We start from the raw sequence: 18,966 nt of genomic DNA on the forward strand, positions 1-18,966 counted from the left end.
CATAGTAGGCGACGGAGGTCGAAAGGATCGTAGTCGGCAGGAGACCGGGGTCAGAAAGACCGTTATCTGGTGATGGAAGTCGCAGTGACCATAGTAGGCAACGGAGGTCGAAAGGACCGTAGTCGGCAGGAAACCGGGGTCAGAAAGACTGTTGTCTGGTGATGGAGGTCGCAGTGACCATAGTAGGCGACGGAGGTCGAAAGGACCGTAGTCGGCAGGAGAACGGGGTCAGAAAGACCGTTGTTTGTTGATGGAGGTCAGACGGACCGTAGTAGGCGACGTAGACCTGAAAGACCGTAGTCGGTAGGAGACCAGGGTCTGGAAGACCGTTGTCTGGTGATGGAGATCGGATGGACCGTAGTAGACGATAGAGGTCAGAAGGATCGTAGTCGGCAGGAGACAAGGAGTCAGGTGTTAGACACAGTGTCACTTGGAAGATCTGGTGTTGATGGTCTTGCCTTGAGTAGGACGTCGGGTCTGAACGTCGGGGCTTAAACAGGATGTCGGCCCTTCAGCGGGACGTAGGGACTGAACGTCCGGCCTAAAGCAGGACGTCGGGTCTTCAACAGGACGTAGGGATGAAACTTCGGCGAGGCTTTGGTGGTGGTCCGGCGAGGTTCCTGCGGTGGTCCGGCGGGAGTTCTGCGGTGGTTCGGCGGTGGTCCGGCGGCCGTCGAGGAGGAGCTTCCTCCTTCTCTTCTTGCTTCTCTTGCTTGGCTCCCCTATTGTGAAGAATGAGGGCTCTATTTATAGATTTTCTGGAGTGGCATGGCTTATAAATAGGCGTGAGATCAAGGGCGAATAGGGAGTGATCGAATGGACGGCCGATGCTGAATCCTATGATCGTGTACCATTCGTTGAACATTTGAGGGCCTTAGTGATGTCCGAATTTAGTGATCTTGGGCTCGTTGGATTTGCCTCGTCGTGCCGTTCGATTCGAGTATACGCTCGTCAAAATCGGAGTCTGTTTGGTAACTTAAATAGTGGTTTGAACCATCCAACAGCGCTTTGGGTCCATGATTTGGACCCATTTGGGCTCGGATTGGGCCGAACTTGGTGTCGTTGGGTTCGTATTTCCGAGACGCTCAATTTGACTATAAACTCGCTGAAATCGGAGTTCGGGTGCTCCCAGAATTAATTTTTTTAAAGTTTCCAACTAGCTTTTGCCTCGAGATTTGTGCCCGATCAAGATAAATTTTGGAGTATGTATCAACATGTATACAGAAGAAAGTAAAAGGCAAGTCACCAAAACAATATTGCCTAGACTCAAATTGAGAGCATAAAGCCATCAAATTTGGTCATGAGAGGGGGATGGCTCCACTGGTATTGTTATAAAGAATGCATATAACAAAACAATTATGGGCATGGTAGTGGTAGAGTGTATGGATGGCAGGGAGACCAAACTGCTTAGGTTTACACACTATAGGAAAATGACAAATTTTTGACAAACTTTGCCATCGGAAATGGACAATTTTCTGTTAAAAAGGTTAATTTTCAATAGATTTCCAATGAATTCTTTTTCTCCAATAAAAAAAAAAGCAAAGGAATATGTTAACCGGCAAAAAAGATTGATCAGAAATGGGCCGTTTAGCCGACGAGCAAAATCCCATAAAAACATTCATAACGGGTAAAATTTTTTGCCAAAAAATTCCATTAGAAATTCGTCAAAAATTTTCGAAGGAATTTCTTGATGGAAATTTGGAATAAAATTTTAGATTTTTCTCTTGAAAAAAAATGTCATTTTTTCTATACCGATGAATTCTGACGATAAATTTGAGAAATATGTCAGAAACATGTAACAAATACTAAAAAAAAAAAATCCTAACCTTCTATTTGTTTGGAAATCTATTGTAATGCACAATAGATCATTTCTCCACATTATATCAAGCTAATCAAACTGAAAACTAACATTCTAAGCTAAGAATCCGAAAAAAAAAACTTGTCATTAAAGAAAATTTTATTAACAAACATTAGATTGTAAAGTTCTATAAATTTCTCTTTCAAATTTAACATTAAGTTCATCACATTTTACGATACATGTAGTACATCTAACAATCTTTAGCCTCTTCACTCTCCTCAGACTCAAGCTTCTCAACCTTGTTTTTTCGATGTTCTTTCCTATATGATCTAAGCTCAGACTGTGTAATAACCTGTATTTTGAACTATGCAAATAATTTTTTTAGGAGTCATTTTGGGCCAAATTTGAAAATCTTCTTCATCATAGAAATTATATTGTAGTATTTTAATTATATGAATTTTTTTTTTTGTAATTTTCAAACACTGATGCAAATCCTTAAGAAATTGACATTTATCAGTACAAGCGAAAATTGTGGAACCGTCAGGTGTTTATTTTACAAATTGATTTCACTATTATTTTCTAAATAAAATTATTTATTTTATATATTTTTTCTATAATTTTTAAGGCCTCAAATGATTTATGTAGAATTTATATAGAAAAAAATAGTTATATTAAATAATTATATTAGTATTATATTAATATTTTATTATAAATATCTTAAATATCATATGTCACTAAGTTAAAAGCTTTTTAAATATTTTTTTCCTAAATCGGTAACAGAGAGGAGAGTGAAAAGAGAACCTTGGTTTTGGATGTTGAGGTGGATTTTCGTCAGTCATTCTTGTTGAGAAATTTGTTCATCTTGTTATAAGGAAATGTTACCATATTTCTATTTTCAATAATTTTATGTTTTTAATTTTTTTATAATCAAATTTGTATTTCCATTGCTGAAAAATAAGGAGAAGTTTACATTGGTAAAATATTCACCGCATAACTTTTTGTATGTATTGATAGATCTCGTACGTCAATAAAAATATTTTGACTATAACATATTAAACTTTCACTAGTTAAATTGAAATATATGATTTTTTTAAATAAATGTATAGTATATAAATATGATAATTTTTATGTATTTATATATTTTTGCAATTCATACATGATATTGACTTGCATTGCATAGAAAAATATAGCATTTGAATGTATGCATGAAAGGTTGGCATTTAACATTATAATGAATAATATTGACTCTTAAAATATAATACCCTATGTAGGAGGGTGAGTCGATGGACTTTCTTTTAATAAGTGGTTCTTGGTGTAATCCTACTTGTATCCTGTAACCAATTGACTAAATTACTCTGATGGATAGTGGGTGACGACTCTTAAATAATTATTGAAAGCAACCTGTGAAAATTGACAGATTGAGAGATAAGATAGATAACAAATGTACATAAGAAAATACCACGCTAAAATTAAATATCATGCCATACTTTTCATAATATACTCTTAATTATATTTTTTTTATTGATAGTATATTAAATTAATTGACGGATTGATAGCTCATATTGTATTAATATTAATATAACATAGCATACCATACTAACATGATTCATTGGGTGATACCACTATTTATTGTATAATTTATAGCTTGATAGTTCTCTTACAATTTTATTGATCATATTAATTTTTGAGATGTTTATTGCTCATATTAAATGATGCTTGATATTGACTATAACTGAATATACACATTGATTCTTTTACCTTCTATTGAAAATAGTGATGTAATTTTTGTTTCTTTTGGGACTTTTTAGCTCATTATATATAGTATAAATAATTTTATGTCAAAGAAGAGCTCACGACCTATTGGAGTGAGATTGATAGAGATCCTCAAAATTTCTTTTGATTTTGTTTATATTTTTCTTTATTTTTTGGTAATCAGGAGCTTATGATAGATTATAGATTGTATTGATCTCTTGACTATTATATATTAATTTTGAGAGAATGAATATAGTCTAATATATTAAGGGATTAATTTTTGCGATAGATTTACATTTTAGAAGCTCTACTTGATTAATTAAAAAAATAAAATAGATAATTCTTTCAAATTTAATTCTAGGGTGTAATAGCATGTATCTCAGATTGGTTCGCTAATATATCGTCTTGTACTTGTTCTGCCCACCCTATCTCCTTGGTGAGAGCAACCACCCTTTGGTTAATTATCTTTACTATCATTATAAGTTGCTGAGCTACACCAATGTATTTCAAATGTGTACACTTGGGAGCCTAATTAATAAAGTCTCTCCTTCTACCTGCCTCCTCCACCTATGACCATGTGCTGTAGTCGGGGAATTATATGGATCCCAATGAATATATATCCCTCACTAGTGGAAGGTTGACTCTCTCAAATTCATATATAAGTATCCTAAGAGAAATTGAATGCATTTAAACCCATATAGATAAAAATTGTATAAAAAAAATCTATAAATTTCCGAACTCACATAAAATTTCTTTAATCTTTGATCAACCCACTAGTGATCCTCTTGACATTGATGTGTACGTTTTTGTGAATTAGGGGCAGTGAATTTGACTTTGCAATTATATATTAAAATAATATAATTATACACAATAATCTAACTCATGAATAACTCTAAATAATTACCATTTAACATATAAATTTCTCAATATTATTTATGTCACCCATTATAACATTAAATTTTTAGGCATGAACGTACCCATTATAAGAAAGATTTTATATGTAATACTAACTCTAACAAAGTGATAGATGCAGAAGATAATTTATGTGTAACCCTATCTATAACTAAAATATATTTTTAACCAAATATAATGGATAAAATCTTTAAGAAAGTTGAAAATGATTATAGACATGAAGTTTTTTCAAAATATCAAAGAAATGGAACTAAACAATCTACAAATCATCTTGGATTGTGACAATCGATGAAGAGGCTGAGACATATGTTCAAGAGAGAAAAAATGTGAAATGGGAGAGGGAAGCAGGCTCATGTCGATATAGGGTCTTTTCCGACAAAAATTTTGAAAGATTTTTTTGTCAAAAATTAAATACAACTTTATGTCAAAAAAATTCACTAGAAATTATGTGAGTTTTGTAACTATAGGTGAAAATCTATTAGTAAGGGGTGAATTTTCTATAGTGATTATGCAAAGAGATAAGGTGTCATAATAAAGAAATTTGGCACAAATATTCCCAATGAACTTGCAACTTGACTTGGGTATAATAGAACAATAGATCCAATATGCAATAATATTTTAAATTGTGTATCTGATGAACTGAAGCCTATATGCAAAAGAGAGTAGCCTTACTTTCCAACTAGCAAGATGGTCAGTAATAATTTGCATATGGGGGTGAAAATCAGAGAGTTGAGCTCTCTTAATTGATATGGGAAAGCCTAAATATATAGGTTAGCTTGTAACAATTGGTATGAATGTTGAGAGCATCACATGTGTTAATGGAAGATTGGGTATTGGGGGATAGGATTAATGAACTCTTAGCATGGTTATTATTAAGCCCAAAAATGTTGGCAAAGCTAAAATAAAGGATATAGTTGAAAGTATTGCAGCTCTAAATTGAAGCTTCCCTAAACACAAGTAGGTCATTCGCATACAGAAGATGGAAGAGGTAATAACCTTCATATTTAAGGCCCATAAAGCTACTATCAACATCCGCAGAATCAATAAAACATGAGAAAGAATCTATAACAATACAAAACAAGTAAGGGCTAAGTGGGAGCCTTATCTTAAACTTGAAGATGAATTGAAAAATCCTTTAAGAATATCACCAATGCAAAATTAATATAGAAGCATATAACAATGATGCAAGCCCTTATTTAAGAATTAAAGGATGTGATGAATCCTTTTTGAACCATTTTAGCAAAAATAAAATTCCTCAAAATAATATCAAATTTAGCACAAAGAAGTTTTTTTAGCTTGTTTTCTGAAATCCCCAATCTCAGAAGCAAGAATGACATTGTCATTAGAGATTATATGTTGAATAAAGACATACTGACTAGAGTTAATAATGTACGACATAATAGGTTTGAGCATAGAAGCCAAAATCTTAGAGATAATTTTGTAGAATATGTTGCATAGGGAGACAAGCCTAAATACAGAGAGGTTACTAGCATAATTATACTTGGGGAATAAAGCCAAGGTTGTATATTTGGCCCATGTAGAGAGAAAACCTTTAAAAAAGGAGGATTTAACATCCTTACAAATCAAAGGCCCAATGATAAGTCAATCAGTCTTATGGAAATCAAATGTGAAACCATTACGGTTTGTGGCAAAGCAAGAGGGACTATAAATATATCCTTTTTAATTTCATCATTTATCACATAGACAGTGAGAGAGGCAACCAGCTGAGTGGGAATGATAGTACTATGAGGAATGGAGCTAGCTGAGGTCAGTTTGGAAGGATGTAGGGGCATTGTATAGGTTTTGGAAATGTTGTGTAATGGAGTTTGTGGTTTCTTGATAGGTAGAGAAAGACCCAGCCAAAATAAAAATAACATAATTAGTTCTATTATAATTATGTCTCATTCAAAGTTTAGCATAAAGGAACTTAAGGTCATCTGCACCTTATGTAAGCCATTTAGTTTTCAACTTGGGATGATCCATGATGCTAAGGTTGAAGTGTCATTAGAAATTTGACAGTTTATTTTTTTAAGAGAGGTGTTTAAGGTAGCATTATGAGGGTCAGATTCTAGCTGCAAAAGATAAATGTTTTGATGTTTATAAAGGCCAGAGATGGTGGAAGCAAGAGAGTTAGAATTAGCCCAATATTTGGTTTTGATAAGAGATTGAAGGCATTGGAGCTTGTGATATAGAGCAACAATGGGGTTTCCATTAAAGGGTTGGCCAAAAACAATGATTAAAACATCCCAGTACTTCTCATTTATTGACCAGTAATTTTTGTAGAGAAATCTATGTTTGGGTTTATGAAAATTTTTAGATTGCAGGATAAGAGGAGTGTGGTCAGAGAAAGAAGAATTTTTGACTCTATAATATGAGTAGAGGAAACATTCCATTCGAGAGTCATTAACGAAAGTTCTATCAAGATTAAGGTGTATGGGATTATGAACTCTTTGGTTGAACAATGTAAAGAAGTTTCCAACATACACAAAATCCTTTAAACATGTATCAAAATTGATGGAATCGAAGTCCCCTATCCTATTGTTATGTAAGATATTACCACTAGCTAGATTTATCAATTTTGAACATGTAGCAATTGAAATTACATAGAATGGTGAATTAGGATTGATAATCCTGATTTAATCCTAGAGCATGAGGTGTTCTTCTTAGGATTTAGAAGCATAAATAATAGACAACTGAAATGCAGTGTAGAGTCTAATAAAGGCCATCCCATTTATCATTTGACTGGAGAAAAAAGATGTGGCAAAACTTATTTTTGAAGAATTCCACTTATTCCAAGTAATCAAAATTGTGATAGATCTCTTCATTATGAAAGATGGTATGGGAGGCACAAAATCAAGGGTCTAAAAGACTAGTTACATAGATCATATTCTCCAAAATATAAATTATATCAAGAATTAATAGAGTTACGAACAAGCTCTTTATAACAAAAAATCTTATTAGGGCTATTTAAATCTATTATATTCTAAGTAGCAATGGAGGAGAGAGTTATTTGGTTTTTTTAGGAGTAGTTTGCATGTTTTTTTAACTTGCTTCCCCTTATAGATTTTAGGTGTTCGACAATAATATTGGTAGCCTAATTGGCATCTAAGGCACTAGATACTGTAGTAATAAGAGTCTAAAGGTAGGCATTATAGGTTTGAAGCAAGTTGAAATTGTTAGGAGGCATAATAAAGTTAGGGTCAAGATATGGATTATCAGGTGGTGTTGTAGTGGTGAGGGGGACCTCACTAGGAGAGTTGGTGGCAGGTGGGTTTTCATTGAGACTGGTGGAGGGAGGAGGGGGATATGGATTATAGGCAATTGACAGTAGAAGTAGATGCTATTAGGGGGTTTGATGATGGAATTGGATGAGGGGTTAGAGTTGTTAGCTTGGATATTAATAGGAGGGTTGGCTTGGGGAAAGTCTGATCTGATCAGGGGGTGCTCCACTGGCCAGGCCTGCGGAAAAGGGAGGGAAAGAGATATCAACAAGAGAGATTGCTAGGGTAAAATGAAACCCTAATCCCTTCAACATTATCCATTCATGGAGATCATTCTTTCTAAAGTACATTGAATGACTATCATTTTAATTTTCACATCCAGAGGTAGATTCGAATCCGTACATTCAAAAAATACTGTATAAAATATTGAGTGAGTGGGTGATAAGAGTATCTCTGCCAAGCAATGCTCTTTAGTAAAGCGAATTAAGCAAACTTGACACTAATTGCTAGGTACCTGATACCCTCCCAATTATGTCAATATAACATCTCATTTAGCTACTCAGAGATAAGCAAATAATCTGAAGCTCACAGAATGGGAGATCCCACCGCCTCACTCGACATCACCCCCATCCCCTCCTTCTGCCGCAAGAAAAGCTTCAGGACAACATACCAAGACATCGACAACGCTATTCGTCGCGACGATGAGTCGTACCTTCGTAGGCACCTTGAAGAGCTCGCGCAGAAGAAAGCAGAGACCTTGCGGCGTTTGCAGAAGCTCGAGGAACAATACTACGCCGTGAATCTATCCGGGGACCCCCTCCTCAGTGTCCTCATCTCCTATGAGAAGACAGAGATGGCCCAGAAGTTGCTTAAATACATGGATGAGGAGAGCCTTCTAGAAGCCAATCTGCAAGGCAACACCGCCCTGCATGTCGCAGCGGCCGTCGGCGATAAGGTGATGGAAATTGCCGACAAGCTCATCGCTAAGAATAAGTTGCTGCTCAATACGGGGAATGAGAACAATGAGACGCCGCTCCTGAGAGCTGCGTTGTATGGGCAAGAAAAAATGTTTTGGATGCTCTACGACCGCAGCGATGATAACGCGATTATAGAATTTAAAAGGATGGATGGAGCCAACGTTTTGCATTGCGCGATCATGGGCAACGCTCCCCGTGAGTTTGTACTTAGTTTTCAACTTTTCATTTCATAATTTAGCAAGTATATTATAACAATAAAAAATATTTATTATGTGCGCAATAACGTTTTTAGCTATGTCAATAAAAAAGACGTTTTATAGGATAAATTTTAAAAAAGAACATTATGTAAAATTATATTAAAATTAAATTTAATATGGAGAAAATTTAATAAAAAATGTTTTAATCAAGATTGTGAAAATCAGATTGGATGTGCAACCAAAAGAAATTTTTTTTTAAGGTTCAATAATTTGACCGGGGTTGAACTATGCAACTTAATAAATATTAAAATTAGTAAATTATAATAGAAATTATATAATAAATGAATATTTAAAAAATGAATACATAATTTTATCAATTAAGACTCTTGAACGAGCTCAATTAAAAAGATATAAAGCAAGATAAAAAACATGATTAATCATTAATAAGAATATAAGTATATGTATTATATATATTAAAAAGATTTATAGATCAATCAGCCCAAATTAGTAGCACAATTTCACAGTCCAACCCACTCCAACATAGCCCAAATTCTTATTCTAACTCATATAGTGTTCATGTGACTTTCTTAATCTTACAATGATGGAGTTTGAGGTAGTTGTCTTTATATAATGTAAAGTACACACAACTTACAATAAAGCATGCTATGAGAGGTGGCATGTATAAATCATGATTGAATTCTTCTCCTTATTAAATAAAAATATTTAAAATTTCAAAATAATTTAATAAATTAAACATATTATTTAAATTTTAATTAAAATAAAATAAAATATTTTATAAAACTAACCGGTCATTAAATCAATACCATTTTTTCAATTGAACAAGCGGTTCAAATTGATTCAAACCCATTTGATGCAAATATGGTTTTCAAATTTGATTGGATCTATAGCTTGGCCGGTTCACGGTTGAATCGGTCGGTCGTTTCAAAACATTGGTTTAAAATTATTTCAAAATCTAAAATTCATAATCATATTTGAGGTTTGTCATTTAGTTAATTACAACAACCTCATAAAATTTGAAATTCGAACACTTAATTTATTAATAAAAATATATTTCAAAAATTGAATTTAGAAAAAAATAAATATATTTCAAAATCTAAAATTCATAATCATATTTCATTTTCAAAGTTTAAGTCTGGCACAATGACTCATGAATTACATTGGGCTACCTGCTAAAGAGAATAAATTAAACATAACTAATAAAACTATATAATAAATTGCTGTTTTATTTTTTGCCAACATAATATATATATAGAAATAATGCTTAAAACATATTAAATTAAGTAAATGTAATGATTATGCCTCTATTTATTATGGAGGTATTAAGGAATATAGAAATTGGTGATCTGTGCGTTAAGATTACCGACTAACGTAAAGCTCATAGTGCTTCTTTGTGGCAGGACTGGCATTGGATATAGCTGAGAAATTTCCACATCTAAGAACAAGGAGAAACACAGCTGCTGTTACTCCCCTGCAACTTATGGTGACAATTCCAGGAGCATTCAAGAGTGAAATGGAATTTGGACTGTTGGAATCCTTCGTCTATAAGTGTGAGAACAAATTAATATTCATACCCACCTGCTGAAGAATCATAACCATTAAATGAATTTACTGTTTACTGTAAGTAATACTAAGATTTGAAGGTCATCAGGTATCCCTCTTTATGATGATGGAGAGCGGGCTGCGTCCTTCGCTATCAAAGATGATTATGACCCAGGCCTGGTAAAATGAAACTTTACGTATCTGCTAAAAAATTTGTTATAATAAAATGTGAAAAAAAAAAAAACTGGCTAATCAAAATTTCTAAACATGACGTGTTTAAAATTAGGGCAATTTATAAAAAGAGACGGCTTTAAATTTAAATTAACATAATTTTAAAAATGAGCAAATACGTATTCATAAACAAGAACTTAAATATCCAATATCTATTAAAACCAGAATTTCATTACCCAGTTCAATAGAAACAAACTGGTACTCTATTATTTGGTTTTAATAAAAAAAAAAAATCCACTTGAAAGAAACTCTATTCAGGGTTTCATTAAAAAATAATTAATTTTACTTTTTCTTAGTAATAATGATTATGTTTCAAAAAGTAAAATTAAAGTCAAATTAAATTAATTTCACTTTTTTATCTACTCTGTTCTAATGTTTTGACCAAAAGATAAAATTGAAAAAAAATAAATTAAAAATAAATTTTATTCATTCTTAACATTAAAAAATAAAAATAAAATCTAATCAAAGTAGAAACCGGATAAGAAAGCTCCGGTTTCTATTAAAGTTAGATAATTAAGTTTTGTATTTACTCCTTTTTAATTTTTTTCATTAATCTATTTCTTAAGTTAATTTAAATTTAAAACAAGCTCCTTTTTATAAAATACCCTTAAAATTATTGGATTTTCTTTTAAATTAATACAATAAAAATTTTATTAAAAATATTGTGATCCAACTTCATCAAAATTAATCAAAATTTGATGATATCCAATTTTTTTCCGCGAAAAAAGAAAGAAAACAATGCTTTATTTTTCTTTCTGTAGTGAAAAAAAAAAACAGAGAAACCAACTATTTGTTAATATACTGATCCTTCAGTTTCTATTAGGCGATTGATGGCGTGCAGCCTATAATTGAAAACCAACACGACGAGGAGAACCCACAGCTTCAAAGGACAAAAAGCTTTCCTCCCAATTACGCCAAAATGCTTAACCTGTTAAAATTGACTAAAATTCCAGGCAAGAAGTAATATACTGACGAGCAATGCTTACTTATCTTTTAAATCTAATAACATTTTGATATGTTTTGAATGTGTTCTCTAAAATTTGCAATCACTACAAGTGGTTATTAATTAATGAAGTTAGTTTTTTCCTGCAGCCGGATGGGCGATACTGCATATTTTCAGGATCTTAAAGCAATGTGAGTTCCAACTAATTTAAGTTCAATTCAGTAATCAATTCGCAAGTATGATAAATTTGTGTATGCTGATGCAGTTTTCCCCAGAATAAAGTACTTGGAGCAGCAAAAAAGAAACCATAAAGAAACCATGGCGCTCATCGACTGCTTGGCAGGGGATTTTGAGTACTGGGATTTTATCGGTAAGGGGAAGACAGGTCAAAGCAGAAGTTTCAGCGCCGACAAACCCCCTATAGTGGACGACAGGCCACCTATAGTTGATGAAAGCAGAAGTTTCAGCGCCGACGAACCCCCTATAGTGGATGACAAGCCACCTATAGTTGATGCTGCACTTCAGCGCTGGAACGACTCGCCGCTGATAACCGGCGCCAAGCTGGGGCTCCACGAATTCGTCGACAAGATCTTGGAAGTCTACCCGCAGTCCGTCAACATCCTGGACGTCCAAGGAAAGAATGTAATTCAGGTGGCCATTCTGCTCGGAAGCAAGAAGATTTTTGAGTTGGTGGCATCGAAACTTACCGGGAGAAATCCCGTGCTTCCTTCGCGACTACTGTACGCCAGAGACAACAAGAGCAACACCATTCTCCACTACGCCGCCGAAGTGACCGTCGACGAGGAAGTGGCCGGCGGTCTCCAGATGCAGAAAGATCTGCAGTGGTTTGAGAAAGTGAAGAAATTGATGCCCAGGGACCTTCAGTACAGCCGCAACGCGGAGGAAATGACGGCGCAGGAGTGCTTCTCAAAGAACCACAAGAACATGGCGAGGAAAGGCAAGGAGGAGCTCACCCAGCTGGGGCAGACTTGCGCCAGCCTTGTGGCAGCATTCGTCTTCGCTTCGAGTTTTTCCATTCCTGGTTCCGACGACAGCGGAGGCGGCGGCAATATCTACGGCAAGGCGGCATTTATTGTGTTCAAGAACGCATTCGTGTTCGGGTTATCCTGCGCCGCAACGGCGCTGGTTCTGTTCTTGTCTTTAGTTACCTCGTCGTACAGAGAGAGCGAATTCCGGCGTTCAATCCCGACCAAGTTCTTCTTCGCAGTTTTATCATTCGTTCTGGCGCTAATCTCCCTCCTGGTGGCCTTCGCCTGTAATATCTTTTTACAGATTTACACCGGGAGGAGGATAGGTGCAAAGGAACTCATTCCCTTCGTGTGCGAGCTGACCGTCTTCCCGGCCTTCGCGTGGTTTGTGCTGCTCTACCGTGGTAGTTCCTTCGGCGTGATTTCGCTCGTTCAGCATGTATGGCGTTAGGTCGCGCTGGGTAATTGGAGAAGAAGGCGAAGAATTTTTCTTGCAATTGTTGGAAAAGCAAGCTGGCTTAAAGGCCAGGGTACTAATAAGAAACGAATGAGCTTGGGGTAATGCAAATCAATGAGAAGATGTCAAGAAAGAAAAACAATAGAGCTGAGCCATTGTTTGAGCTCCTTGAGAAACAATTTTTAATGTTTTGTAGTTAATTTCTCAATCATTTTTTCTTCAAAGTTGCAGGCAACGCTGACAGGTTCATAACATTCAAGTTCGTTTCGAATTCAACAACAACTAAATAATCATGGTCATGGCTGTCATAACATTCAAGTTCGTTTCGAATGCAACCAAATGCCTTATGTAATTGCTTCAGTGGTAGCAGTAAACTCTGCTTCTATGGTAGACAATGCAACTACTCGTTGCAAAGATCAATTCCAACTCATTAGATTTCCAAATACAGTAAACATGTATCCTGAAATTGAATGCCTCATGTCCAAACATCCCATATGATACTTCTACGCAACTTTTTATTTGCAAATAACAAGCCTTGATTCAATGAGTCATTAATATATCTCAATAACTATTTGACAAAAAGCCAATGCATTTTTCCGGGATTTGTCATAAACCGACTAACCATGTTAATAGAATAAGCAAGATCCGATCTAGTACATGCCATTCCATACATTAAGCTTTCAACGATAGTTGCGTATGGAACATTTTCTATGTATAAATTTTTTTTTTTTGTTTCATATTTTGGGACATCAACAGTACTTAGTTTGAAATGGGTAGCAATGGGAGTTTGTACTGGCTTGGCATCAAGCATTCCAAATCTGCATGGTACACTTTTTGTGACAACTCCAAATTTAGTATTCAATTCAACATGTTTTGACCCGATTTGAAAGAGGTAAATGCTTTAATTTATGTATTTTAAACCCTTTTGCATGTGATTGGTATGTTTTTGGAAGTATTTTGTATGTATGAAAAAGGTCTGCTTGTGTTCTAAAGTGAGTTCCAGGGGTCTGAATGCATACTGGTGAAATCTAAAATTTCACCTCTAGAGCGCCTAGGTGTTGGGTGTTCTGGTGCCTTAGCATTATGCTCTCTGATTTTTTGAATTTGAACTAGTGCCACAGCACTCAAACAGTGGTGCCTAGGTGCTAGGCAATTTTCTGCACTTAAATATATTAAAATTCACTATTACATTCATTAGATCAATTTGGTTGCTGAACAAGAGAGAGAAAGGAGGATTTTGGAGAGAACGTGAAGGGACTTAAGTTGCTTCGGGTCATTTTTAGTCATCAACCTAATTTTAAAAGTTGTCTGGATCGATGTAAGTCACACTATGTCTATCTCAATATTTTAAAATACTAAGTTTTGTTTTTTTTTTAATTAAGTTTATATTTTATTTCCAAAAAAAGAGGATAACTTTGCACTAATAAAACTTTCACTGTGTAACTTTTAATATGTTATAAAGATTTAGATTTTGAGTAATTTGAATATTTTCTAAAAATTTTATACTAGGTATTTTGAAATACGCTCCTTTTTAATTGAATATAAATAATCGAAACTTTGAAAAATAGTATTGTAGTACGATTAAAGTCTTAAAATATTATTATACACAATCATGATTGTTTCATTTTGTTTTGAAAATATGATTTTTTACTCAATAGTGTGCTCTGTTGCCTACCGTTATAGTAAGTTAGAAAATTTTGCATTGAGTTTCTTTATGCTTTAATGGTTACCTTGAAATAAAATGTGTTATATTGATTGAATTAAGTGTGTTTTGATATGAAAAATATCTACTAGGATATATAAGGGGCTAAAATTCTTTGAGATTTGTTTTGGATTTGGAATTTGAATATGAAAATATATAAAATTCTATATTTTGGGAGTCATATATCAAGGGGTCGGGATTTTGAGTTTTTTTCAAAAGAGGGGAAATTCTCTTGGGATTCATAAGGGACCAAAATCTTAGATTCCATTAGAAAGAGAGTGAAATCTGTTACATTCTATTACGTGAAATAAAGGGCATATAAAATCCAATTTATTTAATTGCTTTGTATTATTATTTAAATCTTTGGATAACTATAATGCTTTTATTACTCTATTTCGCACAGTGAATCGTTATGTTGTATTTAATAATTTTGAAAAATATTTATAAATACAATATTTTGAAAATTTAGATCAGTATTTATGGCATGCTGAGCTATTTTAATTCACTGTGATTTTGCATTCTATTTTTATAGTCCCGGATAAGGAATTATCTAGTTGAATACCTATTCAGGATCTAATCTAAGTTTATATAGATATTCTTCTTTGATTTTGTAGTCATGACAAGCTTTCATTATATTTTGCTATGCTCTCTATTATGTAGTCATATACTATAATATAATTATTGTATACATATTTTGATGATGAAATGAAATAGAATTTATAGATGAGTTTATTTTCTCTATATTGGACATTGTTAGTAGTTATGTAGTACGTTATTTGTTTTAAAAATTTTATTGAAAAAAACCTAAATAATTTCTAAAACTTGATCTTAGTATTTGTTGGCTCCGAAAATTCATGCCCGGCCTCCCCGCTGTTGTTTTTCAGGGGAGTTTTAATAGAATTAAGTTTCGGGGTAAATTTTAGAAAGGCAGATGAGTTTGTAGATAAGATACTACCCAGAGATTTCGCCCTCATTTTGTGAGGACTTTATGATCTGAGTTCTAGTTTTATATTGGCATAAGTCCCTATAGTTAATTACCCCTCTCGATCATAAGAGAGAACTTTTGAATCAATCGGTGCATTCTATAAAATGTGTCAAACGATACAGTGCAATTTATGTATTTCGGTGCATTCTATAGAATGTTATTGGCGCATTCTATAATGCGCCAAACAGATTTATAATGCGCCAAAAAGATTTGCGCATTGCTCGCATGTGCTAATACATCTGGGATTTTCTAACTGCGTTGAATGCTTTGGGGAATCTGTTGTCTTAAATTTTGCTCCCTTGATGCTTCTCCCATTATATTTGCCAGTTTACATGCTCCATTTAAAAATTTGTCCAATTTGATGAAAGCAGAAGTTTCATCACAGACGAACCCCTTATCATGGACGATGAGCCACCTATAACTCAGCGTTGGAACACCTCACCGCTAATAATCAGCGCCAAGATGGGGCTCCAAGAATTCGTCTACAAGATCTTTGAGGTTTACTCGCAGTCTGTCAACATCCTGGATGTCCATTGACATCGGACCGAAGGGGGCTCGACAAATCCACGTCGACGATCCGGTGGTTGAAACTGATATTGTTGATGTCTTCTTCTTGTTTCTTTTTAGCTTTCTTTCTTCCACCGAGGCCGATTCACCACCGAAGACGGGGTCTGATGATTAATCAGGACAAAAGTAAGCTCATCATACATAAGATATATCATCTACTATGGATATTTGTGCTGCTCTTAACATTCCGACTCATTGTACTAAGATGACTTACCTTGGGCTGCCAATTTCCTCTAGGAATATGTGCTAAGTTGATTATCAACCTATATTATTATCCATCTCTAAGCGGATGGTAGGCTGGAAGACTAGGCTCCTCTCTTTTGCCGGATGCCATCAATACCTTAGATACACTGTGTGGAACACGATAGCTTACTGGATTAGATGCTTGATTATGCCCAAAGGGTGTCTCAAGAAATTAGGGATAATGTCTGCTCATTTTCTCTTTTTTTTTGGATATACGGAAGCAAAGAAGTTATATCTAATTTCTTGGCATAATACATGCATGCCTAAGAAGTTTGGTGGCATAGGGCTTCCTGACATCCATTCTCTTCAATATGCCAATTCTTGCTCCCTCGTCACTAGGTTCTATAACTCCCAATCTTCCCTCTTTACTTGACTGAATAATAAATACTTCAACCCTTAGTCTCCCATCAAGATCAAGGCCACCAAACTTTGGTACATGATTGTTATGGTGGCTGGGAACATTGCCAATAAAATAAACTTCACCATCACTCCTTACAGTAAAATTACTATGCTTTGGGACCCTTGGGTATTTGGGAATTCTATACATGTTGAGTACTTTAATTTCATAATTCCCCTACCTCCACCTTCTCTTACTATTCTAAGGTTGATGATTTTATTGCTAGAGGTGGCTGGAACTTTCCGAACACTCTGGATGCCGCTAGTTGCTCTGGTTTGGAATATATTCCCGTTTATATTGAGTATAATAAAATTCTTTCCTGGAAGGATAATAAAAAAAATTTGCTAGTCCATTTTTTTAATGATTTCCTTATAGATGAGAGAAAATTCTGTTGGTCTATATCAATTTGGCACAAAAATCATGCTTTAAAATTTTCAGTTTATGCTTGGCTTGCTATGAGAAGGGGACTAAAAACTATGGAAGAATTGTTAAAAAGAAATATCTTTATTGAGCCTACATGCAGTTTATGTGTTGACAACTAGGAAACTACTTCCCATCTTTTTTTTTTTAATGTGATTACTCTTTTGACGTGCTGAAGAATCTGATACCCTCCCTTAGTGCATTTTTGCTGAGACCATCTCTCTCTCAGGTCCTGCAATTCTTGGAGGAGAGGAATTATGCCAAGAAAGACATTAAACATTTCAATTTAATGAATGTTCGTTGTGTCACTTATTTTATATTGAGGGAACGAAATGAAAGGAGGTTCAATTCAAATTTTAGAAGTAACAGCACTTTGTGTTTTATTATCAAAATGGTTGTTGATAAAAAGCTAACTAATTGGAAGAATTGGAATAGCTTAAGAGAATTATGCCAATATTAACCATTTCATTTCTTTATGAAGCTGCTGTTGATGGATAATTATGTGTATAATTCTATCTCTCTTTCATCGGCCTACTTGCATAGAGTATAAAGATCTATGCTTATTTTGTCAAACGGGATAATGTGATTGTACTCTTTGTATTCTAACCACTGCTTGTAGTTTCCTTTTAAAAAAAAAACCATAATAACACTATAGGAAAACCTGTTATTACCGGCGGACTTAATCCGCCGGAAACAATGTACAATCCGACGGAACCGGTAGTTTCCGGCGCAAATATCTCCGCCGGTTTATGGTGCGTCGATAATTTGTTTCCGACGTATAAGTTGCGCCGGAAACAGTTCCGGCGCAGTTTCCGACGCATTACCGGCGCATTAAACGGTTTGTTTGCCGACGTGAAGAATATGAGAATTCCGGCGCCTAATGCGCCGGTATTGACCGTCGTATAATGTGACGGTAATTAACGGCGGATAAGTCGCCGGAGTTGCGCCATCGAAATTCCACGGTTATTTTACGACGCAATTGTTGCGCCGGTACTTACCGGCGGAATATCCGCCGGACTTGCGACGGTAGTGGCCGACGGATCATATTCGCCGGTACGTACGATACATTTCGTTGTATCGTCTTTTCCGACGGATTACCGGCGCATAATCCGCCGGAAACCTGTAGCATTGACAAAAAAAAATTGCCTTCCCAGCCAACAATCCCATTTCCACACCTGCAAACCTATCAATTCTAACACATACAAGTTCCACAACAGGTTCACAACAGTTCCACAACTTCACAATAATTTATAACAGTTTCACAACAGTATTAATATTAAAAATCAACTGATAACATCATATTAAAAGTAATTGTCCAATAACATAAGTTCACATAAAAATACAAGTTCATTTCAACTAAATTACACTACTCTGACTCCGTCGACTCCTCCTCAGGTGGAGCTACGTCTTTTCCACTCAGTTGCTCCCTCATCTTGCGCATTTCATCCAGCAACTGATTGTGTTGCTCCGTACTTGTTTGCACCTGTGCTTGCAGCTGAGCTTGAACCTGTGCTTGCAGCTGAGTTTAATATAAACATATATAAAAATATACTTACATAGGCTTTTCTTGATCTCTCATCAATCCACTGTTGATCCTCCTGTCGCTTATGAGTGC

At 34.9% G+C, this 18,966-nt stretch overlaps 3 protein-coding genes across 3 annotated transcripts; 2 read left to right on the forward strand and 1 right to left on the reverse strand.

Moving 5' to 3' along the window:
- Window positions 1-8,275: 8,275 nt before the first annotated feature.
- LOC110109100 (ankyrin repeat-containing protein NPR4-like) lies at window positions 8,276-11,786 on the forward strand. Its single transcript, XM_020840011.2, has 5 exons — window positions 8,276-8,855; window positions 10,276-10,425; window positions 10,527-10,597; window positions 11,472-11,608; window positions 11,741-11,786. The coding sequence occupies exons 1-5, from the start codon at window positions 8,276-8,278 to the stop codon at window positions 11,784-11,786; spliced, it is 984 nt and encodes a 327-aa protein (XP_020695670.2).
- Window positions 11,615-12,440, reverse strand: LOC110109098. The gene is made up of 2 exons (XM_020840009.2): window positions 12,299-12,440; window positions 11,615-12,212 (listed from the first exon to the last, which is right to left on the reverse strand). The coding sequence occupies exons 1-2, from the start codon at window positions 12,359-12,361 to the stop codon at window positions 11,817-11,819; spliced, it is 459 nt and encodes a 152-aa protein (XP_020695668.1). The 5' UTR covers window positions 12,362-12,440; the 3' UTR covers window positions 11,615-11,816.
- Window positions 12,417-13,031, forward strand: LOC110109101. The gene has a single exon (XM_020840013.1). It carries the CDS (start codon window positions 12,417-12,419, stop codon window positions 13,029-13,031), a length of 615 nt encoding a protein of 204 aa, XP_020695672.1.
- Window positions 13,032-18,966: the final 5,935 nt, after the last annotated feature.

This window comes from Dendrobium catenatum, unplaced genomic scaffold (assembly GCF_001605985.2).
Source record: "Dendrobium catenatum unplaced genomic scaffold, ASM160598v2 fragScaff_scaffold_500, whole genome shotgun sequence".
Lineage (NCBI taxonomy): Eukaryota > Viridiplantae > Streptophyta > Magnoliopsida > Asparagales > Orchidaceae > Dendrobium > Dendrobium catenatum.